The sequence below is a fragment of the Urocampus carinirostris genome, chromosome 6 (genome assembly GCF_059441175.1).
Source record: "Urocampus carinirostris isolate Australia breed hairy pipefish chromosome 6, RoL_Ucar_1.0, whole genome shotgun sequence".
NCBI classification, from domain to species: domain Eukaryota; kingdom Metazoa; phylum Chordata; class Actinopteri; order Syngnathiformes; family Syngnathidae; genus Urocampus; species Urocampus carinirostris.
The window spans coordinates 32,930,014-32,957,447 of record NC_142354.1 but is presented as its reverse complement, the minus strand read 5'-3'; the positions used below and the strand labels follow the sequence as shown (position 1 = coordinate 32,957,447).

The following is a 27,434-nucleotide window of genomic DNA, read 5'->3' as shown; positions in this document are numbered from 1 at the left end:
AAAGGATTAATTAATATCCTCGGAGAACACAAGCCATACAATCTGAACAAATTTAAACCATTTGTCTTGTGTCTATTTTAAGCCGAATGACAGCATCATTTCATTGAAGTCACATTCGAATGTTCGAACGAATGGGGCAAGTATGAGTGGATTGTCCGGCCTTTGAGGGAAATTTCAACCCTTTTGCCATGTATTTATCTGATTGTAAATGATCATACTTAAAATCCTTCCCTAGGCAAGTGCTCATTTGTGTCCTTTGCGTTTTTATTTTTAGAAAAGAAGGAGAGAGTGTGTGGCTGTGACCTTGCTTGAATCTCTATCTACTTCACATGGGTTGTGACAAACTTTTCGACTAGCCCACCACAACGCTATTATGCGGGGGTGATTTGAGGATTATTTTAAGACCCTGTAGTCGTTTGTTTTGCTTATAATCACCATAAAACATTGAGAATATAAATAATCTTGGGTTTAGGACGCACAAAAACGTGCTTTACGGGATGCATGTTGTTTTTTAATAAACTACGGTACACCCCTGTTTTCCAGAAGCTAAATGGAATCTTCCAGTAGTGGTTCTTGGATCTTCGCAGGGGGGCAGCTGCTGGTGTTTCGAGCCCGCCGGGAGGCCATCAGATCTTTCTCTCTTTTTCTGGACGCCACACAGAAGAAAAAGCAGCAATGTTTATTTGGTCTTTATTTATATTTTAAGGCGATAAAAAGTCATAAAACTGCGGTATAACTTGTCGTCGGGGGTTTCGGGGGGAATGCTTGTCCACACTGTCGGGAAGGGTGAGTGAACCCCGGCGAGCCGGTGATGCCTTGATTTGGAATTTATTTGTTTCGAATATATAATTTTTATAATTTATGTACTTTTTTTTCATTCAATAATAATTCCGTTATTGAAAGTGTTATATGTTCAATTCACGCGTGGGCCAGTATAACAGATTTACGCACCAAGTAGCGCAGGGTTGTCAAACTCATTTGAACTTAGGGGCCACATGGTGCCAAAAGCACTCTCACGAGGACCAGGCAAGTACATTAGCGGGAAAGAGAGAAAAAAATAAAGATAGAAAGAGGGGGAGATCAAAAAGAGAGACAGAAAGAGAGAAAGAATCATAAAAAGATGGAGAAATAAAGAAAGAAACAGAATGAGAGCCAAATAGAAAGAACAAGAAAATTTGAGAGCGAGAGAAAGAAATGGAGAATAACAAAAAGATGGAAAAAAAGCAGAAAGAAAGAGGAGAGAGATGAAAAGAAAGGCAGAAAAAGAGAGAAAAAAAGAAACAAGAGTCAGAGAGAGATAGAAGAAGAGGGATAACTAGGGAAATAAAGAGAAGGGGAATGAGGGAGAAAAACTGAAAGAAATAAAAGAAAGAAAGAGAAAAAGGAAAGAAAGATAAAGAGGGAACGAGAAAGAAAAAAGAAGTACAGAGATCAAAAGATGTAGAAAGTGAGAGAGAAAAAGATAGAAAGAAAAATGAAAAGAAGGAAAGAGAAAGAGTGATAGCAAGAAAGACAGAAAGAAAAAGAAGAGGGATGGAATGCAAAACAGAAAGAAAGAGATAAAAAAGAAAGACTAACAGAAAGAGAGAAAGGAAGCAAGACAAAAATAAATAAAAAATAAAGAGGGGGAAAACAGTAAGAAAAAGATCAATAGAGAAAGACAGAGAGATAGAGAAAGGGAGAAAAAAGTAAAGAGATGGAACGAGGTAAAGAGAAAGAAATAGTGAGAGATGAAAAGAAAAAGAAGAGAATAAAGTAAAAAGAGAAGAAGGCGAAAGAAAGAGAGATAAATAAAGACAGAAAGAAAAAGAGAAAGACAAAAATAAAAAGAAAATAAAAGAAAGAAAAAATAAAGGAATAAAATAATAAATACAGCTTCAGTTGTTTTGGGAGTGGCGTTGGGCCCTGGCGACATCAAGTGGACATATTTAAAACTGCTGGTCGTTTTTTCCCCCCAGCGTTGACCTGCTGTTTGGCAGGTCGTATGTTTGACATTAAAACTGTTCTTAAAAGTTAAAGTCACAAACTTTTCCTCATTATACGCCACTGTGATACATGTTAAGATAACATTTTTAAAAGGTCTTTAAAATGTAACATTTCCCGATCTCATATTTCCCAAATGAAATGAATAAAGTAAAGAATCCTCAACTCCGTCCATTTGAAACAAGACACAATAACATTTTGCCAGTGCGTATGTGTGCACTTTGACCACATGGGGGCAGTATTTCACCAACAGGTACATTGTATTGGAGTCAGCTCCTTTCCAGTATTATTATTTGAAGGGACAGTGGGTATTATTTAATGCCTCCTAGTGGTGAAGAATACTTAATTGATACAACAAACATATATTGATTGGTGAATGAAAAAGAATACAGAAACTATAATTTAAACATGATTTAAAAATAAAATACTCATTGGTTGAAAATTAGAAGGAGAATATAATGGTTTGCCATTTTGCTGCTCTGGGTACCCCAAAACAAAAACCTATCAAAAGTCTGGGCAAAAAAATCAGAAGAAAAAAGTTGCAGTTTGGTCACTTTGAGTCTCCATAGTTTGTATTCTTCCTTGTGCCTTTTAGAGCTCGTTTTCAGTTGGATTACTCAATGCAGCGACATCTAGTAGTTAAATGACATGTCCTTTTAAGCAAGAAATTTATTCCACGCAGAGGATGAAAAAATATCTTTCTGTTAGTAAATCTAGGTTTGAAAGTATAGCCTGACCCCAAAGAAAAGAAAATGTAAAGAGACAGTGTGTAATATTTAGTGCTTCCTAGTGGTATAAAAAACTTAAACTCAGTAAAAAAGCATTCATTTGAATTCTAGACAAATATAAAAGAACTATCATACCAATGTTAATTTTTTGATCAAAACTTATAGGTCGAGAAATTTCAAGTCAATTCATGTTTATTTGTATAGCCCTTAATCTCAAAGAGTCTCAAAGGGCAGCACAGACCAAAGACTATGACAGACTACAACTAATTATTTCTTGTGCCTAAACCATACACAAGCTTGCATGTGTATGTATGTCTCTGAGATGCCTCTCTGTATTTGGTCTGCACCACATAAAATGCTGGTCTGCAATCCTTATCATAAAAATGCCGATAAGCTATTGCCTGAACTACTTCCCACAATGCCCTTCTCTTTGTTTAGTTCAGAATGTCGCGTGCTTCGTAACAACTTTGCGAATCAGCTATACAATACTGTATTTTCGTACTGTATTTATTCACTGCTAGTCCCTAGGTTTGCAGTGGTGCATAAGGGAGGATCAAAAACCATGAAAAAAAAAAAGGATTTCTTTTACATAGTGGAATCCTTAGCTACCTAGAAGTCACCACCATGTTTGTCTAGCATGTTGCTGCTATGCTGTGCTCTGTGGCACTGGTTTGTTCGCATTAGAGAATACATCTAGTGGTAAAATATTACACACTGGGGCTTAAAGGTTTAGATACAATAAAACCTGCTAATATTGTGTTTTTTTATTAACTTCTGTCTTGGTTTTAAGAGCAAAACCTTTGCTATGAATCAAATACATCTTGGAAAAAAATATATTTAAGTTTATTAATATTATTTTTCTAAAAACAAGTTAACCAATGGTACTTATTGCAACAAAATAAATATAAAATCATCATTTTGATTGAAATAGGATATAAAATGTAATCATATTTATTACTTTCTGTTAAAAATACATCATATAATTGTGACTTTTTTTTTATAGAGGATTGAAAAGCTCCGTCTATTATTAGCCATTTCAGTTTTTGCCTGTCTTTCATTTTAAATATTGCAGTGCTTTGAATGTACGGTATACAGTATTTCGTGGAACTTTCTTTGCGCACACTTTGTACTTTTTATTTGTGGTGGTATAAGGTGTTATTTTCAATGAATGTTAAGTACTATAATTATGATTTTACTGCTACCTTTATTGCATAGGTTGATGAAAGACTAGTGGAAACCAAACTGTCATAAACCAAGGACCGTTAGAAATAGCCCAGAATCAATCAAAACCATAAAAAAAAACTTCCATGACTACATTTTGGTGGAACTGGACCTCAGTAGTTTGCGCAAGTCTGACTTATTTGGTGGTTATTAAATGTACTTATAAAACTGTTGCTGTTTTTGCTAATTACAGAGCAAAGCGCGACCGACAATCTGTCTGTCCTTTCCCATCTGGAGACATGCGCTGGACGGTAGCTGATTGCAAAGCTCTTCTGGTGTTGATTGTTTTACTGTGGGACGAAACTTTATCCTTGGGACTAAAATCCACGGTATGGCCGCTGTACTCCTACAAGCCCTTGCTGCTGGCGTGGAACGCCCCTACAGAAGACTGCTACCCACGACACGGCGTCTCCCTTCAGCTGGACCTCTTCCAGATCGTCGCATCGCCCAACGAGGGCTTTGTCAAGCAGAACTTAACCATTTTTTACAATGATCGTCTGGGGCTGTACCCCCACTTTGAGCCAGACGGAACGCCCGTCAATGGGGGGCTGCCACAAGTTGCCAGTCTAACAAGGCACTTGGATAAAATGCCAGAAGGTGTGAGGAAGTACATCCGTGAGCCTGACGCTAAAGGTCTAGCGGTTATAGACTGGGAAGAATGGCGCCCCCTTTGGATACGCAACTGGGAGGCAAAGGACATTTATCGTAGGCATTCCCGCGAGCTAGTGCGGCAGAAAAACCCCACTTGGTCTCCCGAGCGGGTTTCCAAAGTGGCTCTGCAGGAGTTCGAGTTGTCTGCTAAGAAGTTTATGCTGGAGACTCTGAAACTAGCCAAGCAATTGAGGCCAAACCAGCTTTGGGGTTTCTACCTGTTCCCGGATTGCTACAATCACGACTACCGGCGGACCTTGGAGAGCTACACCGGGCGCTGCCCCGATGTGGAGGTGGCCCGAAACGAACTGCTCAATTGGTTGTGGACTGAGAGCACGGCGCTCTTTCCGTCTATATACATGGGCAAAGTTCTTCGCTCTTCTGCTTCAGGGCGGCAATTCGTGAGGAACCGCGTCAAAGAGGGAATGCGTTTGGCGTCGGCAGGTGAAGGCCTGGCGCGTCCCATTTTTGTATATACTCGGCCGACTTACATGAACTCTCTGGAGCAGTTGACAGAGGTGAGTCCGCCCTTGTAACCTTCTTGTCGTTTTTTCTGTTGTTTTTTTCACTGCAAAAAAAAACTTTGTTAACCCATGCATCCTTCCATTAACTTCACCGCTTATCCTAAGTAATGTCGCGCTGGTGCTGGAGCCCATACCATCTATCTTCGAGCAGTGGGCAGGAGAAACCCTGAACTGGTTTAGAGCCAGTCGCAGGACAACTAAAAGTGAATTTCTATTAGATTAGCAAAGCATTTTGCTCATTTACAGCATAGTTTGTCTTCTTTTAAGATATTGTTGCTTTTTTTATGAAATAAAATAAGAAAAATGATCCTTAAAAGAAGCAAATTATATACCAACTTTGCTTTCAATTAGGTTCTCTAGCACATTTACTTGCACTGCAAAAAAAAATTCTATATATTATATATTATATAGCTGTATCCGTTATCATTATTATTATTTTTTGCATTATATAATTTAACCAGCACGGCGGCGCAGTGGTTAACGTGTGTGCGGCACAGTTCTGAAGTCATGAGATCGAACCCCCTGTGTGGAGTTTGCATGTTCTCCCCGTGCTTGCGCGGTTTTCTTTTGGGCAATCCGGTTTCCTCCCACATTCCCAAAACGCGTGTGTCAGGTTAATGCACCGGTCCAATTTGTCCCTAGGTGTAAATGCGCGAGTGAGTTGTCTGTCTCTGTGTGCCCTGCAACTGGCTGGCAACCAGTTCAGGGTGTCCCCTGCCCACAGCCCGAAGATACCTGGGATGCTGGGATGGGCTCCAGCACCCCCGCGACCCTACTGAGGATAAGCGGTGGAGATAATGGATGGATGGATAGATAATTTAACCCCAAAAAATAAAACTTGTCTTATCCAGCAGATGGCGGCAGTAGCTCAGGAGGTAGAGCGATCGTTTTAGGATTAAGGGATCCCAGTTCGAATCCCGGCTTGTCCGTGTTACATGCCGAAGTGTCCTTGGGTAAGACACTGAACCCCCAATACCCCCAATAAGCAGGTTAGCGCCTTACATGGCTGCACAGATCACGGCCGCTATTGGGAAATGTGAAGCACAATGTAAAGCGCTTTGGGAAGTCATTGACTTGAAAAGCGCTATATAAATGCAGATCATTTCATTTCATTTCATGATAGATTGTTTCGCTTGGTTTAAGTTTCTTTTTTTCCTAAAATTTTTCTTTACAAAGTATTTCCTATAAATGATCTATTGTCTTCTAAAAGAGACACTTTTGCTTATTTTCAGGTTTGTGAATGTTATTAATGCAGAAAAAAAACAAAATCAAACACAATAGAATAGGCAAAATATACTTCAAATCAGAAAATTTGGTAACAAAGTGTACGATTATTTTCTTTTTAGCAGCAAATTGTCGGATTTAGCTCATGACAGATAACTGTTCCTTATTTTATTATCTATTAGGATTAAACAAAAGATATTTTACGTTCTTCGTGACACAGTTTAGCCTGTTCTAAGTATAAATTAGCTCACTTTATTTGAAAAATATAGTAGTAGATAAAGTAGAATAATTTCATCAAAAAAGCTCAATGCTTTGGCAATGAAGTAGAGTTTTATTTTTTTGTGAGTGACTGTTCTGAAAAAAAAACGCCATCTCTTGTAAGTCCTGTGATGTTTTTGTCACGGGGACCGGACCAGATCGGAGGCAGAAGGCAGGGAGGGTGAACTCATTCGCGTTAACGATCAATTACTTTTATTAAGGAAATAAAAGTCGTCCACCACTCAGGGACAAAAACAAAAACAGGCTTACAGGCAAAAAGGAACTCAGACTAGGAATACTCACAAAACGGACTTTTAATCAGAACGGGCAAGTACAGGTTTCCTCAAGTCAAACAGAACAGAATAATGCAAAGTAATGTAAAGAACCTGCAACCGGCAATCCCCAAAACCCGCCTTTAAGAAGCACACACGCAAATTAGGAAATCTGCTACAGCCGGTGCCAAGGGGGCGGGGCCGGCCGGTCGCCACGGCGACCATGCTGGATATGACAGTTTTCAAGTATAAGAATTGGATTGTTTTTTAAACTTAACACCGGACGTGTTTTAAAAAGCACTAAATGTTAGAATTTCTGTTTAAAATATAAAATGCATTCTTTTAAATCATTCTTTGATAATAAGTTTGCAAAATTTAATAATATTATTGGGCTTTGATTTCGATATTTTTATACTGTGACGGCGGGATATTTTTATGATGCTGTCAGACTGTCACATTGACTTATGCTTATCCTCAACCGGTCATTAAATAAGTCCCGGGACACGTGCATTACATTTAAACAACAATTCATGTTAAAATGGAACAGTTAACTCAATTCAACTCAACATCTAGTAGAAAGCAATTTTCTCATCACGAAAATGCCTTTTTGGAGGGTTTAAGTTTTGCCGGAGACTGCATGTCAAATTGTTTTGTTAGCCTGTGTTGATTTTGAACCCCCAAATTAAGAACTGAGACGGATGAGCTCACCACTTGGCTCACCGCAATGCGCCTTCCTTTTCCCACAATTCTGAAACGTCACACACGTCAGCGCTTTCTGACCTTTTGGACAAACAAAACTCGTTTTTCTCTGACTCAGTTTTTCTACTACCGATTGAAATCTCAGCATTTTGATTAGTAGCAGCTTCATAATGTCACTTATCGGTGAGCGCAGTTCTTTCCTGTCCTGATACTGCGCATTTGTGAGGATGGGTGTTACTGTTGGTTCTGTTTAAAAGCTCGCTATCACCCTTTTGAGAGCTTCCTGATGATAGCATTTATGGCAGAATAATAATGTTTATTTAGTTCAGGGCTGGGTTTACTAATTGAGGTTGATTTAGTTTTGACTACTTTGTGATCAAAGGTTGATAGCGTCACGTCCAATGTTCCCTGTAATTTTCCACGGGTCTGAGCGTTCACACAAAGTCGGTGAGCAACGCTTGAAACAACAGTGAGCAACACCAATCCCAAGTGTGGCAACTAAGTCATTATCAAACATGTCCAAAACTTGACATCACGTTACATTTTGCTGAGTTTCCGGCAATGCAAAACACTTTTTCACTTTTAAATGAATTGACTAATGTACGATTGCAAAGGTTGTTCCGCCTACAAACGTCATTTGTTTTTACAACAATTCTTTCACAAGATTTCCTTTTCTTTTTTTTCCTGGCATCGTTTGTCGCATAATACTAACATTTTTGGGGGCTTATTTAGTCGTTTGCCCGATACACAACTGTATTTAATCACATTTTTTAGTGGAGGTACAGTGTTGGCAACAAGATTGACATGGTATGATTGGAAATTATTTGAACGCAACACTAACTTTTTCTTCTTTTTCCCTGTTTTTTTCTATTTTTTAAATTCCTTTAAAAAAATCTCATTGTGTTTATTTTTTTCTTAGCTGTAACTTTTTTCTTTTTGTTCTCTATTTACTTTTTTTCCTTTGTTTTTTTTCTTTTATTTTTTTTCTGGCTTTTTGTCTGAATTTTTCCTTCTTTTTTCTCTTCCTTTTGTTTCTTTTTTTCTCAGCTTTTTACTACTTTTTCATTTTGGTATTTTTTTCTTTTTTGTTCTATTCCCCTTCCTTCAAGTCATTTTGTGCTTAATTTTAGATAATATTTGGTCATATAGGGATAAAAGAAGCAAAAACAACCTGAAGAGCCGTTTAGGACCCGAAAGAGCCGGTTCCTCTTAGTGAGCCGAGTTGAAAAAGCCGGTTCTCGAAAAACTCTTCTGACTTTACAGAATTTCGGTCTACTTCGACCTTGCCTTCCAAATACCGCATTTAGAACACAACGTCAGGGGAACCCGTGTATTTTTACCTTCATGCACTGTAACTTTGACTTAATTCGCTTCTTAATTAGCAATTTCGAGCCCTGAGCGCGGAAAAGCTCTGGTTAGTGCACAATTGCGCACATACGCAGCTTAGAGGGAACTTTGTTCTGGATAGATTTTCTTGCGCGCTGAGAATGTGCAGGCAGTGCGCGATCGCGCACGCGCGCAGCTTAGAGGAAACATTGGTCACGTCACATCAAAGCAAAGTTGTTTCATAATATCTGACATTCCTCCAGGCAACACCATTCAGTTTTACGACACTATTTCTAGAATTATATAAGATCATTTTTCCCAAAGTACAAATAAAATTCATCATGAAAAACCTGAAAACTTCTTTGGTCTTCTTAATGTTACAAAAGTATACAAAACTGTAGTGTTTTTGATTATAAACTTCCTCTGCTGTTCAATTAGGAAACACAATGGTACCTCTTCATACAAGCTTTATTGGTTCCATGATCGTGCGCGTGAATTTTCCCAATATAGAATCATTAAAACTAAATGGTGTGTTCTGTTCCCGTCCACCCATAAGCATCCAAGTGAACCCGAAATACGGTAGCTATGAAATACCTAGGAATAGTAGTAGTAACTAAACATAAAAATACAATAATGTGACAAATAAGATGATATTGATATAATATAATTAAAAATATATCAATAAAAATGCGAGTTTATTATGAGCACTTAACACGAAGGCAGTCACCGGATACAGACTTCTGTTCTCAGACGGGTTAGTACAATAAATAATGTCCACTTAACATTTTGAGATAACCGGATATTTTTCAGTTTTATGCTTTACCATTCGGCCTACTTTAGACCCTTAACATTATAATCATGGATGATAAGGGATTTCTTTCGAAGCATAACAAAATTATTTACAAACAACGGGATGAATGTGTTCACTGGTCTATTTTAACAGTTGAGTGAATGCAGTTTTTCACCTGAACCTTCTCACAATGTTATACAATGTCAAATGGGTGCTATGAAAGAGATATAATTGTTTCCTATCTAAATCTAAATATTTTGCTTTCACGCCTCTTTGAATCAAAAAGGTTCCCGATCCAAGCATTGACCATATGCTAGTAACTTGACCCATTTATTGAACATGTGGTCATTAATTCCAGATGGACCTGGTGTCCACGATCGGGGAGAGCGTGGCTCTGGGAGCAGCGGGCATCATCCTGTGGGGAGACGCCGCCTACGCCAGCAACAAAGTAAGTCTCCGCCACATAAGCCATGACGTATGTGTGCAGACTAAATCCGCCGTGTGCATGTGATGTGATCATTTTCAAGCAGCTGCTCATGTTAGATGGCTTTTTTCTTCTTCCTCGAGGCGCCACATCAAAGACAAAGGTCACGTGGTATTGCTGAAGATGTGTTTGATGGCTGTGGTGCTTTTGTTTGTTTGGGAGTAAAACCAAAGTCTGTCCAACCTTGGCAGGACATTTGAAACATAGGAGGAATCAAATAAAATAAATCCCACCGGTGGCGTAGCAGCATTAATTGTGCTTTGATCTAATTCATGTGAGACAAACCCAGCTGAATTTTGGTGAGAAAGGCAGGGTACAGCCTGTGCAGGAGGCCTCAGCTGACTTTTGGTGGGAGAGCTTGGAATGGAGGCCTAAGTTGAAATTTGGTGAAAGAAGTAGTTTCTTCTCCAAATGACTTTTTGCTAAATTGGTTGTTGTCACTAACTTTAGATGAAATAAGCAAGAAAGTTTAAACGCCCTAAAACAGTGCTTCCCAATTTTTCAAAAGTCAAAAGTGTGTAAAAAATGTTCCCAGCACTACGTATCTTAATGTGTGTTTTTTAGGCTTAAATTAAAATTCGCATGTTGCCTGAATTGAGGCGGCACGGCGAATGGGTGGTTAGCACGCAACCCCACACTGCGGAGGTTAAGGGTTCAAGTCCAGCTACCGCAACCTCCCTGTGTGGAGTTTGCATGTTCTTATCGTGCCTGCGTGCGTTTCCTCCGGGCACTCCGGTTTCCCCCCACCTTCCGTCAGGTTAATTGGTCGGTTCAAATTGTCCCTAGGTGTAAATGAGCAAGGGAATGATTGTCTCTATGTGCCCTGTGACTGGCTAGCAACCAGTTCAGGGTGTCCCCTACCCACTGTCCGAAAATAGCTGGGATGGGCTCCAGCACCCCTGCTATCCTTCTGGGGAAAAGCGGTGCAAATAATGGATGGAATGCATGTAATTTGTAATTGACAGTGTAAAGTTTTTCTTATCATTTATGATCACGGTGGCTTCGGAGTCAATATTAATGGTTCACTTTGGTTAATAAATTTGCTGTAATTTTGGATTTTACTTCAGTTTTAACTTGTTACTATATATATGGTCTCCATTTGATATGGTCTGCATTTATATAGCGCTTTACAATGTGCTTCACACTTACTCATTCACAAAAAATCACACACACACTCACACACCAATAGCGGCCGTGCAGCCATGCAAGGCGGCAACCTGCTTATTGGGGGCATTAGGGATTCAGTGTCTTGCCCAAGGACATATTGCGATAAAAGAGATATCAAATTCCTTTTTGTATGTCATCTGCGCTCTCACCACAGTGACTCAGGTTTGATTCCAATATTTTGCGATTGTGGTCAATCATACTATTTTTAAGTTAAAAAAACAAAGAGTGCGTTGCACAGGAATAAAGACGGTACTTCCAATGCCAACATTTATTTCCCAGTGCATTAATCAGACCTCCTTCTCCACAGGCCATTATTTTTTTCTTTGCTCTTTTCCAGACCACCTGCTCGGAGCTAGATGCTTATCTCCAGGGTCCGCTGGGAAAATATCTCCTCAATGTCTCCACGGCAGCCGAGATATGCAGCCAGACTCTGTGCTCATCCCATGGACGTTGTCTACGCCGGGAACCCGACGCCGAAGTTTACTTGCACCTGGATCCCAACACCCACACTTTGCGGGTCGGACCCCGCGGAAAACTGGAGGCGGTCCCTGTGCCGGGTCGGACCGGACCAGCAGGATTCGACACTAGATTTCAATGCCAGTGCTACAGTGGCTTTGAAGGGGAGAGATGCGAAAAGTCGGACCCTCTGTATCAGAAAGGGGCAGCATGTTTAACCTCACCGACTGCACCGCAACTTGTGATCTCCCTGATTTTGTATGTTGTGGTGCAACAAATACTGTAAATAGAGGATTTTAAACCTTTTAGATCTTCAGAGGTAAGATCGGGCGTAAAAAATCCGACCCGACCCAGGACCACGGGTACTAACCTGAACCCAGCCCGAATCCAACCAATTAACTTTATTTGCAGGAACGAGCCCATGGCAAACCCGAAATTTCATATTTTATTTGTGAGGACTTGGGAGGAGAGGTGATTTATGGTGACAAATTAAAGCCTGTCTTTTCTAATGAAATCTAAGTTAAACAAGACTGTGTGACCGTTAACATATTTTATATTTCTGTGTCTGCAGAGGTTACGTTAACTGACAAATTTCTATTTTTATTAAGAGTTGATGGGAAAATTTTAAAGTTGTCTGTTTTTTGGACGGGTTGAGAATTACAGCAGCAGTATGTTCTCAAGAATCTAGCGCAGCACTTTAAGAGAGAGGCAGAGAGACAAAGAAGAACAATATTATATATATATATATATATATATATATATATATATATATATATATATATATATATATATATATATATATATATATATATATATATATATATATATATATATAGATGAGATATATATATATATATATATATATATATATATATAGATGAGATATATATATATATATATATATATATATATATATATTTTTTTTTAGTATCCACACATCGTTTCGTATATACTTTTTTAAACAACAGCAATGTGTAAATGTCTTGACAACAATCGTTTGTGCCTTTTTAAAAAGTGCTGTCATATATAAAAAGCACATCGTGATAGTAAATTGAAAGAATATTTTTTTTTTTGCCCAAAATAATTTTGGCAATATTTATTTCTAAATTAAAGCAACAATATATTTAATATTGACCAATTTAGAAAATGATTACTGTTACTCTTCAAAATAACTCTTAAAGGGACAGTGTTTATTATTCACCACTAGAAGTCACTGAATTCTGTAGTCCATCCATCAATTATCAGCACCGCTTATCTTCAGTAGGGTCGCGGGGGTGTTGGAGCCCATCCCAGCTATGTTTGAGCAGTGGACAGGGGACACCCTAAACTGGTTCCAGGCCAGTTGCAGGGCATACAGAGACAGACACCTCACTTGCTCATTCACACCTAGGGACAATTTTGACTGGCCAATTAACCTGACATGCATGTTTTTGGAATGTGGAAGGAAACCGGAGTGCCCGGAGGAAACCCACGCATGCATGGGGAGAACATGCAAACTCCGTACAGGAAGGCTGTTAGCTGTATTTGACCCCATGACCTCAGAACTGTGCCACAAACGTGCTAATTCTCAGCTGCTGTGTTGCCCTTTTGTAGTGCAATGGAAAAGGAAAAATCACAAAAAAACGCATGTAATAAAAACTACAGAGACTCCAAGTGGCCATAAAGCACTATTTTTCTTCTTATTTTTTTGCCCAGGCTTTCACAAGAATTTTTGTTTTGGGGGGTACCCTTAAGCAGCAAAGTGGCAGATCATTTTGTCTAGGTGATTACATGTTATGTACAATAAAAACACATTTCTAGAATTACGCGTATTTAAAAAAAAAATACACAATTATGTGGTAGTCAATGTATCTTTGCTTATTATTTAAGTAATTTTTTTTGTTTTAAATGAATGCATTTTTACCAATAGGAGGTGCTAAATAATATACACTGTTTCTTTAATTAAACTATTGAGGGAAGAGTTAGATAATAAATAAACAAAAATAAGAATCGGATGTATATTTTTCTCACAACTGTGACAATGTATGCTTTTTATATCTGGAAAGCAAAAAGGCTGAGATTTATGAGATCATCTGTTTAAATAAACACGTTCAGTTGACTAAAGAGGCAATGTTCATTACTTAGATGTAGTTGATTCACTTTTTAAATGACAGAACATACAGTATATAATTTATTGTTATATATTTATGGGCCCCAAATTAAGAAACTAATGATGTAGAAACATACATTTGCACACACCTGCCTTTCAAAAGCTGCAAAAAGCAATTTTCTGTTTGTTACCAGAGGATGTGGGGGAAAAACAAAAGTTATTTTTATAACTCTTTCACCTAGCAAGGGCTTGTTGGAATCAAGGTGTTTAGTTTCCGATCCCTGTTTCCTGGCCCTCGCCATCTCCCAAAAGTGTCAGATTCCCTAGTTTTCCCACAGTGGAGGAGATGAAATGTTTGCGAAGGGAAAGTTGAGCCGATATTGAGACTTCCCTGAGGTCCGTTGCAGGATTTATTTGAATGTACTTAAGCTGTTTACACGTAACATTTCTGTGATTTCAACTCCATGACAACTACCAATTTGCCACTTCAAAGTGAAATAACACATTGTAAAAAAAAATGATTCAAATCTACTACAAGTGATTTTAGGAACAATTCTGACTAATAAATTGATCCACTGGCAAAAGTGACTTGTTTTTTTTAATATACATTTATTTATTTATAAACTGCCAAATTGGTTACATGAATCGACTTGAATATACAGTATGTCGCAAAAGTAAGTACACCCATTAAATTTCTGCAGAGATTTCATTACAATGTTCAAGAGAACAACACCGAAGAAACGTCGCTTTGACACAATAAAAGGTAGTCCGTGTAAAGCTTAGTAGCTAACCCCTGGTAACGAAAGCGAGTACACCCTAAAGTATAAGTTCCTGTAGCTCAAAGTTTAGTGTGGCCAATATGATTTTACTGAACCACTTTAATCCCCCTGGCCATGGATTTTACCAGAGCCTCACAATTGGCCACTCGAATGCTCCTCCATGACAACCTGACAGCTGGGGGATTCCCTAAAGATGTTCTATTGGATTTAGATCTGGGGACTTGCTTGGCCAGTCCATCCCCTTTACCCATTCTCGCCTCCAGTATTTCGCAGTACATTCTTAAGTTTGTGTTTCCCTTAATGAAATGCAACTCCTTAATTCTAGTTACAGTCATGCAGCCCCAAACCATGACATTCCCAACACCATGATTGACTTTAGGCACAACACAAACATGTGTGTACTCACTTGCCACCATAAATTGTTTCACACCATCTGAGCCAAATTAATTCATCATTGTCTCATCAGATCAGAGGATATCTTTCCAGTAAGCCATAGCCTTTGTTGACATACCTCTTTTAATTGTGTCACAGCAATGTTTCTTCAGTGATGTTCTATTTAACATTATAATGAAATATCTGCAGAAATGTGAGGGGTGTACTCACTTTGGTGACATACTGTATCGATCACTTCTAAATGTTTGTTTTTTTACATTAATTTTTATTATGTACAATCAATTGTATGGTTTAATGCAGTGGTTCCCAAAGTGGGCGGTACCGTCCCGCTGGGGCTGGTGGAAAGATCTGGGGGGGCGGTGAGGAAAAAGAAGGTGGTAGGGGGTTGGCAGTCAGAAATCTAAGTCAGAAGTTTGAACGTAGTGCGGTTGAGAAACCGCAAAGCACTGCATTTTTTCACGGTTTTGTAGCGAGTGATGGAGTTTTGGCCAACCACAATTGTTACTGTTCGAGTTTTAAAAGCGCCAACCAATCAGAGGCAAGTTTCAATAATAGCACAAGCCAATAAATGTGATTCAAAGTTTGCAAGCACCACACTATGCCACACCCACCGTGTGAGCTCATTGAGTGTCATGGCGGACTCCGTAAACATTGTCCCAGAGTCAACAAACGAGAAGGAAACAAAGTTTGCACCGAAGAAGGGCCGCTAGTAATACGCTGGGGAACAAAGCGGGCACCAGCCTGCAAAACTTTGGGAACCATTGGTTTAATGCAACCAATGTAATTGTCGCGGGGTGCTGGAGCTCATCCCAGCTATCTTCGGGGCAGTGGGCACGAGACAACCTGAATTGGTTGCCAGCCAGTTGCAGGGCACACCACTAAATAATAGACACATATTTACATAACCATCTATTTTACCACAAGAGAGTACCATGTATATTAGGAATGTCAAACATATGGCCTGTGGCCCAGATCCGGCTTGACATAAATTTCTGAGTATGGCATCATCAATATTTATGATTTTTTTTTTAGTAAATGCAAATCAAATGCTCACTCTGGCTGCTAGAGGGTAGTAAAGTATATAAATAGTATATTGTCTAATCTCTTTGCTCATACACTTCTAAAACATTTATTTTGAATGTTATTTTTCATTTCAAACCAGCAAAACAATAAATACAAAAATTTATTTTTGTCCCACTTGAGTTTGTATAGCATGGTAAGTTGGTTAAGACGTAAAACTGCAGTTAATGCCAAACATGAAAATCATTTTTTTCCAATTATTTATGAATAGCTGTATTTCGCTTGGAAAAGACACGCTGTACTTTGTGGTACTGGGGCTTGCTCATACCAGAAATCACAGTGCCATCTAGTGGTCAAGTATCACACATGAGTGTCAGGGGGGCGGCATATCAAATGCATGGGGGTTCCCGACTCTTATAACCCCCAAAAAAATATTTGGTCCCCATTTTTGCTCGTTAGACATAACCAACAGCACTTCTAGCAACAACTTACATTATGTAACACAATAGACAGTTCAGTTTTCAAAACTTAGTTTTGTAATTTATCTTTTTTTTTTTAGATTTGTAAATTTTTAATTTATGTGTATAGTGTTTTTCAGAAATGTTTTCCCAATTATCTTTGTAAGGCGTCCTTACTTGTGAGACTCTGGAAAAATCCTCCACTTTATTCTTGTATTTTGTAGTTTATTTGTCGTTCCACTGAAAAGTCAATATTTGAAATTGACATTTTATTGCGTCGTGCAGTGATTCCAGTTGCTTGACTTTCAAGTTGCTTAGTGTCAAGCCATTTTCATTTGTATAGCCCTTGATGACAGGAAGTCTCAAAGGGTTGGACAGACTTTTGACTACTTTTAAAAATGCAAAAAAACAAAACGAAAAATCCTTGAGTACTTCACAAACATGTGTGCATTTCGTGGGACGTCACGTACCCTCTTGTGCGCATGCGTGACAGTTGTGCGGCGTTCACATAGAAAGATCAGGTCGAAAGCAAACCAAAAGTAAATAAGTGGACCAAACCAAAAGTATCGGAATCGACTTTTGAACCTAGCCTTAGACAGTGTGTTTGACTACTTTCCTATTCCCCCACCAAACGTTTACTTTGTTTTTAAAGAGAATTTAAAAAAACTCTCAACTATTGTTAGAGTTACGAGGAAAATACAGAACCCTTCAATCAACAGGACTGATTTATTTAATTACATTTGTCCTTTATTTCCCATTTATGACCAAGGTAGATAGATGGATAGATAGATAGACGAATAACTTACTATTTCATTAATCCTTTATAACTGCAAGACAAAAGGTCTTTTAATGCTTACGATCAAAATTAAAATAACACTGTCAAACATGACAAAGTTAGCATTTCTAAGGGAACGGAAAGGTCTCCAGTTATACAGAGAAAAAAAATAAATACATGTAAAAGAAAAGAAAAATTGGAATGACGACATGTTTAAATCAGCACAAGGGGCGGGTTCTTTCCTGTCAAAAAGTCGCAACTCTACTTTATCTTCTCTCTAATTGGCTTGTCGTTGATATAAACCCTTTTCTATTGGTTAAGGGGCGGATCTGATACGCACCATGGACGATGCTGATTGGTTTGTGTCAAACTCACAAACATAGCATCTGTTTTGTACCTCTTTCCTTCACTCTCCAGTCACGAGACTTGATTTTTTTTCACCCCCAGAATTTATACAAAATTAATTACACCAATAACAACATTGGACTATTAATGTTTCCACTTATTTACTTTTTTTAATCAAAGAAAGGTAAGTGTGACATAAAACACGTTTTGTTCAATTTGCTGGTTGAGTATAACTACGTGCGAGCAGTAAAACTGAGAATCTTAAGTACGACTAAAGCCTTTGATAGTTTCTTAAATGTCTAACTTCCATTTTTTTTAGCTTAACGTAGAAGATTTAGAAGAAGTTGCTATGGTTACAACGTACCATATTAAGCAATAACGGTCACTTTGCGAAAGACTGGTGAAGCAAGAGACACCCTGTCTAATAGCAAATTCCATAATAGCAATATTCAATTTACAAAAAGTTTAATTTTCTTACGGCAGAGACATCAAAAGATTATGTTCGTAACTCGGAGTGCACTGTAGTCAGTTACGACGAGGCTCGTGTCGAATGAGGCAGTCAGATTTACAAATACTTATTCATCATCTGATTACCGGAGCAAAAGAAAAAATTGAAAAAGATACTTTTAATTCCTTACCTTAACTTAAAAAACAAGTCAATGCGGTGCTCCGTTTGAATAAAAGAATCAATCAATCATTACAAGAAAAAAAAAAGTACTGGATGTTTTGACCTGCTATTAGCTTGCTAAAACTATCACTAAATTGTTTTTTTTAGGGCTGGGATGTGTGCCAAATTAGAACAATTGTTCTTGCTATTGGGGCAGCATGGTGGAGCAGTGGTTCGCGCGTGTGCGGCACAGTTCTGAGGTCATGAGATCGAACCATCCTGTGTGGAGTTTGCATGTTCTCCCTGTGCTTGCGTGGGTTCCCTCGGGGCACTCTGGTTTCCTCCTACATTCCAAAAACATGCATGTCAGGTTAATTGGCCAGTTTGAATTGTCCCTAGGTATGAATGAGCAAGTGAGTTGTCTGTCTCTGCGGCCCTGTGACTGGCTGGCAACCAGTTCAGGATGTCCCCTGCCCACTGCCCGAAGACCGCTTGTATGGGCTCCAGCACACCCGCAACCCTACTGAGGATAAGCGGTGCAGATGATGAATGAATGAATGTTCTTGCTATCGCTCTCCGCCGTGAGGCAAGAGAATTGCATACCTCACTCTGTATCTGCAGACAGTAGGCAGTGTTTTTGTACCTAACTGTATTGTTCGTTTTGTTTTCTTAAATCATGTAGCAACAAACATCACATCATAAAACGAACAAATCACCTAAAAAGAAAAAAGGGATGACAGGTTAAAAGGCAAATGTTTATAAGAGACCTGCCCCCAAAATAACTTTGGATGCTTCTTTTATCAGTCATTTAAACAAATAATCACGTATTACATCATTATAACAACCCTTTGATAGTATATCTAGAAATAATCAAATGGTTTGAATCACAATATATATTTTACAGTTTATTATAGTTTTCTCTTCCATATTTTTCCCCCATACAACAATACAATGTGTAAAACAACCTGCATTTTCCCCATGTTGTAGTCCATCTCTTGAAATGCTTCTTTCATTTCAAGCATCGTTTCTCTCATTTAATTTATTGATTCTCTCAAATCCTTCCAAAGCTGATTTCATCAAGTCCATGTCGTCGGCTTACCTTGCTTTGGACTTTTTTGAAAAAAAAAAAAAAAAAAAAAAAAAGAAAAAAAAAAAACTAATCCAGCAGCTGCGAGAAAGAAAAAAAAGGGAAATTCCGGAGCAAGTGTGAGAGGCGTCCTTACTTGTGAGACTCTGGAAAAAGATTGATATTTATGATAGAATTTGAAAAATCAGAGATCTTGAAAAATATCCTTAAATATTCTATACAGTGTTCTAGGCAGAGTACTTTCTTCTACCAAACATGCTTTTGTGGTTTGTCACAAAAACAGTGATAGTGATATGGAAGTAAAATAAATAGTGATCATTACTTGTATGTTTATTTTTCTCCTTTCTAGAGATGAGTTTCCTTCATCCTCTCCTCCTGTTCAGCTTACTTAGCCAACTTCCGGCTATTAGCATGTCTCCATCATCTTTCTTCCAGTTGCCCTTTGTGAGTGTGTGGAATGCCCCTACGGCTGCCTGCCTTACGCAGTATGGTGTTGATCTGGACTTGGGCACGTTCAGTATCATCCAGAATCAAAACCAGACCTTTATAGGTAATGACATTGCCATTTTTTACACAGACAAGCTAGGTTTGTACCCGTACTACAGTCAAGGCAAGGCAGTAAACGGCGGTGTGCCACAAAACTCCAGCCTTGATGAGCACCTGAGGGCGGCCAGAGACGATATCACCAAATACATCCCCGATGGAAACTTCCAAGGCCTGGTTGTGGTGGACTGGGAGAGCTGGAGGCCGGTTTGGGAGAGGAACTGGGACACCAAGCATGTGTACTGGGAAGGCTCGCGAGCACTGGTCCAGTCAAAACATCCAGACTGGAAGCCCCCACAGGTGAACGCTTTAGCCCGTGTCGAGTTTGAAGCGGCTGGTAGGAAGTTCATGGAGGAGACTTTGAAAGTGGGTCAAAAAGAGCGGCCCGGTGGTCTTTGGGGCTTCTACGGGTTCCCCAGTTGCTACAACTACTACAAAATCATGAACTACACTGGCCAGTGCCCTACGGTTGAGTCAAAAAGAAACGATGAGCTGATGTGGCTCTGGAATGTGTCCTCGGCGCTCTATCCCAGCATTTACCTCAGTCAGGAGATGCGAAACCTCGGCCCGGAAGTGTCGCTTTATGTTCGTCACCGTGTCCTGGAGGCATTGAGAGTTGCGCTTATCTCTCGGCCTGTTATCCCATATGCTACAATCGCCTACACTTTTTCGCTCGAGTTTCTCTCCCAGGTGAGTAAATGAAACAGTATCAGAAAATATGTAAAAAGCCTTTTTAACGCATACTGTATTTCTTATTTAATACATCATCTACAGGAACATCTTGTCTACATTGTTGGAGAGAGTGCTGCCTTGGGTTCTGCGGGGGTGGTCCTCTGGGGTGACCATTCTTTTTCGAAATCTAAGGTACTCCTACTTTTATCAACAGTATGCATCCATTTTCACCCATTAAAGGTAGGCGATACTTGGAATTTTGGTATTGATCCAATCTGAGTAAATATAGGGTAGTGCTGATTTGATTCCGATACTTTTTGCTTGGAAATGTCATGATTGATAAATCATTGACGCCCCCCACCCCTTTAGTTCGTTCAAAATTATGACACAGTTACAAGTTCAAACTCTAGTAAACACTCAAAATAACGAGAGAATACATCAATAGATTTTGAACTTGCAAAGAGGACAGGGAAAGAAGCCTTTAGATAAAGAATTTCAAACCACTCTAATACTCTCCTTTGAGCTCTTTTTTTTCCAAAATTAAATCTTCAAGGTTCAAAAAAGCAGATCAAGGGGTGTGATAAACATAGATAGATAGATCTGGCTGCTCTTTCATTCTCCTGTTGCCCTCCCTCCTGCCTGGCTGGTAAAAAGTACCAGGCCATCTAGTGGCCAACGTAGGTCAAGGGGCTAAAAGTGTGCCTGTCAGTCATTCCATTTTTCAATGTATTAGTGCTAGACTAGATGGACTGAAACGTCTATCTGACGGCAAAATTTATCTCTGGGGTGGAAAATGGCAGCAGTCAGAACCCGCATAAAAAGAAAAATCGACACCAATTGGCTGCCACCTTTACATAAAAGTTTGATATTCAAACTCTTGACTGGTCCCCCCCAGGCATCTTGCGACGCCGTCAAGTCCTACATTGACGAGACTCTTGGTCCCTATTTGGTCAACGTGACGTCAGCGGCCGTCCTGTGCAGCAAGGCTGTGTGCTCGTCCAGGGGCCGCTGCGCCAGGAGGGACCCCGAGTCTCGGATCTGGCACCACCTCAACCCAGCACGCTGGAAAGTGATGTCCGAGGAAAGGCTGCATGGTAGGCGCCATTACACGGTGCTGGGACAGCTCAGTGCAGAAGAGGTGATGTTCATGTCGTCTCACTTTGAGTGCAAGTGCTTCCCTGGGTGGTCGGGGGACCATTGCGACATGCCCCGGTAGGCATAAGCAACAATATGTAGGTGGTGTGAGTTTTGGAACAAGTATTTGTTTAGCCAATTACTACAATAATCCTTCGCTGGATGGCGATTTACTTTCGCGATTTTGCTACTTCACGGATTTTCATTGTGCATTGTGTTCTGCATTCTGATTAGCTATTTGTTACCTTGCCTCTTTTCTGTGTCTGCCTGTGTGTCAATATCATTGCGGTATAAGTTGTACACATATGAAAAACAGCTTGACTAACTTAATTTACGGACGCGGATATATTTTTCAATTTTGAGTTTCTCATAAAGCCATCATGTCAACAAAACACTCTGGACCCACAAAGGCAACAAAAGGCAAAGGACGATGCTTTCTATTGCCAACAAACTTGGACTTTTTGACATACCAATGGAAGTTAAAAGCATTTTTACAGCACATTTTTGTTTTCCAATAACGTCCACTTCATGGCGACAAAATATATTCTAAAGTAAAACAGAGGATAGTGTCCTGAATCAATAGTGCAATGTAGCGGCAAGATTACATTTGAAATTATCATTTGACAGAACAGAAGTTTTTGTAAAGAAAAAAAAACCTTTATAAAGTACAGTACATTTATCTGTTAAACAAATGCTATAAACAGGTTTTTTTTCTTTGGTTTCTACTTTGTGTGTTTTGACTACCACGGGTCTTTTTTGGATAGCAACCCCCATGAAAAACGCTGGATTAGCATACTTCTATTTATTTAAAGGGAGACTGTGTATTATTTGACAACTGCATGTCGCGGTATGGTGTAATGCTCCTGAAAAGTTCTAAAAAGCACGGGAAAGAATATGAACTGCAGAGACTCAACGTGACCAAACTGCACCATTTTCTTATTTGCCAAGCCTTTCACAAGATTTTTAGTCTTTGGGTACCCGTAGTAGCAAGATCGTGGTCAGTTATGTCAGCTCCCTTAAGTGAGACTCATGTGATGCAAAATAAATGTCAATATCTCAACCCTTGACTAAACATTCATGTTTATTTGACAGTTTATTTTTATTTTTGTTAATTATTTAAATCATCCATCCATCCATCCATCAATTATCTGCACCAGTTATCCTCAGTAGGGTCTGGGGGTGCTAGAGCCCATCCCAGCTATTTTGGGCAGTGGGCAGGGGACACCCTGAACTGGTTGCCACCCAGTCGCAGGGCACACAGGGACAGAAAATGTGCTCGATCATTCACACGCAGGGACAATTTGAACTGGCAAATTAACCTGAAATGCATGTTTTTCTGAATGTGGGAGAAAACCGGAGTGCCTGGAGGAAACCCACGTAAGCACGGGGAGAGCATGCAAACTCCACACAGGAAGGTTTGATCCCTTGACCTCAGAGTTGCCGCGGACGTGCTACCCATTTAGCCGCTGAGCTTCTTTATTTATTTCAATGAAGATTTTTCTTTTCTAAGTTAAGATTTTTTTATTACCAACAGTGGTTTAAAATCGTACACACTGTCCCTTTAATGTTATTAGTGCACTTTGATGTCAGGGTGCTGTTGTTTTTTTGAAAGTAGTGTAACTACAATCAAGCCAATGAAACAACAAACAACATACAAACAAAAACAAATAACAGTACAGCATTTTAACTTTTGAAAATTGCACTTTACCCATCATGACACAATATTAATGAAAAATGCTAAAAACAGAGCGTAGAACCTCTGTTGACCACCAGGTGGTAATGTATTAACATCCACGGAAGTTAGCCAATGTTATCCAGACCTGAGACTGTTTATACATGCACTTGTCATTTCAACTCATCCTGCAAAATAACCAGACAGGCATTTGCTACACATTCTTAATAATTTCATGTCTTAAATGATATCGTTCCAAAAAGTGATGCACAGTTTTTTCTTGAAAAATGTGAGTCAGCATTGATGAGATATAAAGAAGACTTTACAAGAGGCTGCTGGAAAATCTTCACACAGCCAGTAAAAGGAATCCAAATGTCCCATTTTTAATATGCTATCAGGGGAAATTAGAACACCATCCCGCCGAAAGGTTTATGATCTCTATTTAAAACATAAACTGGTGATGACACGCTGGTTTCCATGGCGGTTAAACGTCTATCGCAAGAGTGTCCTTGTGTGCGTATTTGCTTACTCTAAGCCGATTTTCGACCATTAGACATTTGACGTCAAGCGTGCACACTATGGGGATTAGTAATTACCCTGCACACAATAAACACAATCGCACAAATATGATAATGTTCATTCAGGACAAGACTTTGTTTACTGTATGCTTGCTCAAAAGTGCTATTAGCTCATGCTGAGACACTTACAATGTACAGTGGAACCTCGGTTCTTGACCATAATCCGTTCCAGAACCCTTTTCGAAAACCTAATTGTTCGATCACCGAAATCCTTTTTCCCATTAAAAATAATGTAAATCGTTTTAATCCGTTCCAACACCCTGAATGTTTACCTGAATGTTTAACGTAAACATAAAGCTAACCCAGGCTAATCGTACGTTCATGTTATCGTAATCTTCCGTACGAAAGATTACGATAACATGAATGTGTAAAAAGAAAAAATCAGGTCGTTTAAAAGTCATTTAGTACCCGGGTCTCCACAACAAGTGGTGAGCGGTTCATTGGAAAGGGGGCTGCGTCCCTACACCCTGAATGTTGGGCTCCGTTCCAACACCCTGAATGTTTTGAATGTTTAACGTAAACATGAAGCTAACCCCGGCTAATCGTACGTTCGCGTTATCGTAATCTTCCGTACGAAAGATTACGCTATCATGAACGTGTAAAAATTAAAAAAAAAAAGGATAAAGAAAAGAATTATGCATAGAATTTCTTACCTTTGTGGGGGTCAGCAGAAGGCGCAGGTGGACGGTGGGGTATTCCCTAGCAAGACCAGACACTCGCACACCTCCTTCATATTTTGCTATTATTTCTTCCTTAAATGCAATAGCTGTACGCACTACTTTTCTTTTTTCACCTGTAGCAACTTTGCTGCTTGCACTGTCTTTCTTCGGAGGCATAATTAGGGGCTAAAACACTTCGTACACCTATATTAAAAGCGAAAGCAAACGAAGCACGTCCGCACCCGATAACAGTTGGTCACGAAAAGAGCGATCTACACCCGTACGCCGCTCAGCATCGCACCCTAAAGTACGCACTCACGCATTACCGGCGTTCGAACAGCGAAGCAAGAATTTCTGGAAATTTTTGGTCGGACACCGATTTGTTCGAGCTGAGAGGCGTTCAAAAACCGAGATTCCACTGTTTATGATCTTATCCAAAAATGCAATGATTGAATCCTTATAAAGGTAGGCTTTGAGTTGGAATTTGAACTGTTGTTTAAGTTAAAGTATGATGTGAATTATGGATTTGATTTGAAAGTGTAACGATTGAATTCGGTACGACTTGGAATGTCATTCAATGTCATATTGTATGGTTTGTTCATATATTTCATTGTACTTGTCAGAACTAAAATGTGCAATTTTCTTGTAGGATACAGCCTTTAAAGCCCCAGTGTGTTATATTTGACCAACAAAATAAACAAAACAAGTAACACAGCAAGCAACAAGACCGCAGGCAAAAATGACGGCGACCTAAGTAGGGATCTCACTACGTAAAAGAAATTCAATTTTTTTTAACCCATGATTTTTTTATAGTTTTTGTATTTTTGCATAGTATTCAAAACAATGTTATGTTTTTTTACTGAATGAAAGTTTTTGGCACCTCTAGGAGGCACTAAATATTACACAATGTCGCTTTAAACTCCCCTGCCAATACTTACAGTATGTCAGGAAATGAAAAGTGTATTCAAGCCTGGTAATTTACTCTTGGATGCTTTATCGTGAAGCGGGATAAGCTCTTTGTGTGTGAATAAACCACTTTAACAATCACATTTGATTTCCGTTCGGTAAAAGTTCGCCACTTCCAGAAACAAACGAACACACATTTTTGTTGTTTTTAACTTTATTTTGTGTTAGACTCGTAAAAAAGAGTGTGTGATACAGGTAAAAAAGAGGTTCTGGTTCTATATGGGTTGTTTATGACTTGACGGATGGCCAGTTAACGGATTAATAATAAATTGTAAATTGACCACTTATGATCTTAGCACTTATTTGTGATTGCCTGAGCTGGCTAAAATTCAAGCTCCAATCGACTGATCGACCAGTCGATAACCAACAGATTGACCATCTGGTGATATCAAAGAACCAAAACCGGACTCGCTGACCCACTGACTGAAAGACCAGTTGATTAAACCACTTACTAGCCCACAGATTCGAATCGTTAACCTACCGAGTCCCTGACCGTACAAACTCCCCACTGACCTGTTGACCGACCCATTGACAGACTCAACATCCAATGAACCACCGATTGCTCTTAGAGTATCGGAACAATACCACTTTTCTTTTTAAGTATCTTTACCCTTTAAACAGAAGTTGAATTGAACAGTAAGTCATCCTCTCCCTTGTGAATTTATACTACTTATTGAGGGTACTGGGTTCTAATTTTTATCAAGGTTCGTTTTGGACTTTAAAATGTTTTCTTTTGATAAGAACAACACAAAAAACTGGTGAAAATTTGGCAAATTTTGTGACCTTGAACGTGAACACAACATTAGCTGAATTGCTTAACTCGCTAGTTTTTTGCTACTCATTGGGAAACAGCCTATAGTTGCCTAAATATGGATTTTTTTTAGCCCAGTGTTTTATCAACTTTTTTTTAGCCAAACACACCTTGAGTTGTAATTTGAAAATATGTTCACAATAATTTTCAAACGTATTAAATATCTAAAATGTCAACACTTAGTACAATGGCACATTTCACAATGGCAGCAGTTGCTCATGTACGGTTACATAACATTTGAAACTGTCACGGTTGCCATGGCGCCCAATTGGCCCCGCCCGTGGACACCAGCTGGAGCTCCTCACAGATTGGCTCCCTGTCAATATTTAAACGCTGTCCTGTCAGTAGACTTTTGTTGGTGCGTCTGAGAATCTCTGTTTTTCCTGTGTTGTTTTTCCTGTTTTGCTCCCGCCACGATCTGTTTGATTTTGACTTTTTCCGTGCTAGCCACGGAAGTCCCACTTCCGCAGCTGAGCAACTTACTCCCTGCGACCAACGATCTCCAGATCGAGTGTGCGCTCCTGTCTCCTCTCCCCAATAAAACTGTGAGTAACGTTACGCGAGTGGGTCCTGTTTCCCTGTCCTGGTCCTGACAGAAACATTTTGTTGTAGTTTTGTTTTTCTATACTTGTTATGTTTCTATTTTTTATTTTATTTTTGTATCTTCTTTCTAGTAAATTGAGAAAAAAATATCCTTAACACGAGCAGAATGATCTGTGAGTGGGACCAAAATATATTATTGACATCATTCATTTTTTCCACTTAAATACGTAAAATTACATTTGAAATGAGCTAGTTCAAATGCCAGTGAAACATAGCTTTATTTATTTATTATTGTTGTTGTTGTTATTTTGGAATGTTAGCTCAAAAACAAGTTATTGTGTCTATTTAAGGGAGAATTTTGAAGTATATTAAAGCTATTCACCGGAAGACAGCATTCTCAACACACTTTTGAGAATAATGGCCAATTTCTGTTTACCAAATTGAATTGACAATTTCCTACATAACGCCAAACAAGATTTCATGGTTAAAAAACGCTGATCAAGCCCATTCGACCGAGTTG

The 27,434-nt window shown here is 39.1% G+C and overlaps 2 protein-coding genes across 2 annotated transcripts; both read left to right on the top strand.

Moving 5' to 3' along the window:
- The first annotated feature begins 616 nt into the window (after window positions 1-616).
- hyal2a (hyaluronidase 2a) lies at window positions 617-12,499 on the top strand. The gene is made up of 4 exons (XM_088337232.1): window positions 617-786; window positions 4,126-5,101; window positions 10,035-10,124; window positions 11,665-12,499. The coding sequence occupies exons 2-4, from the start codon at window positions 4,172-4,174 to the stop codon at window positions 12,067-12,069; spliced, it is 1,425 nt and encodes a 474-aa protein (XP_088193358.1). The 5' UTR covers window positions 617-786; window positions 4,126-4,171; the 3' UTR covers window positions 12,070-12,499.
- A 5,178-nt stretch (window positions 12,500-17,677) lies between these two features.
- Window positions 17,678-22,745, top strand: hyal1 (hyaluronidase 1). The gene is made up of 4 exons (XM_088338782.1): window positions 17,678-17,826; window positions 19,686-20,569; window positions 20,654-20,743; window positions 21,447-22,745. The coding sequence occupies exons 2-4, from the start codon at window positions 19,688-19,690 to the stop codon at window positions 21,765-21,767; spliced, it is 1,293 nt and encodes a 430-aa protein (XP_088194908.1). The 5' UTR covers window positions 17,678-17,826; window positions 19,686-19,687; the 3' UTR covers window positions 21,768-22,745.
- The last annotated feature ends 4,689 nt before the right edge of the window (window positions 22,746-27,434 follow it).

Coding starts and splice junctions, on each gene's coding strand:
- hyal2a (XM_088337232.1), top strand. CDS start 4,172: ATGCGCTGGACGGTAGCTGATTGCAAAGCTCTTCTGGTGTTGATTGTT. Junction 5,102..10,034: donor CTCTGGAGCAGTTGACAGAG/GTGAGTCCGCCC, acceptor CATTAATTCCAG/ATGGACCTGGTGTCCACGAT. Junction 10,125..11,664: donor CCGCCTACGCCAGCAACAAA/GTAAGTCTCCGC, acceptor GCTCTTTTCCAG/ACCACCTGCTCGGAGCTAGA.
- hyal1 (XM_088338782.1), top strand. CDS start 19,688: ATGAGTTTCCTTCATCCTCTCCTCCTGTTCAGCTTACTTAGCCAACTT. Junction 20,570..20,653: donor CGCTCGAGTTTCTCTCCCAG/GTGAGTAAATGA, acceptor CATCATCTACAG/GAACATCTTGTCTACATTGT. Junction 20,744..21,446: donor ATTCTTTTTCGAAATCTAAG/GTACTCCTACTT, acceptor GGTCCCCCCCAG/GCATCTTGCGACGCCGTCAA.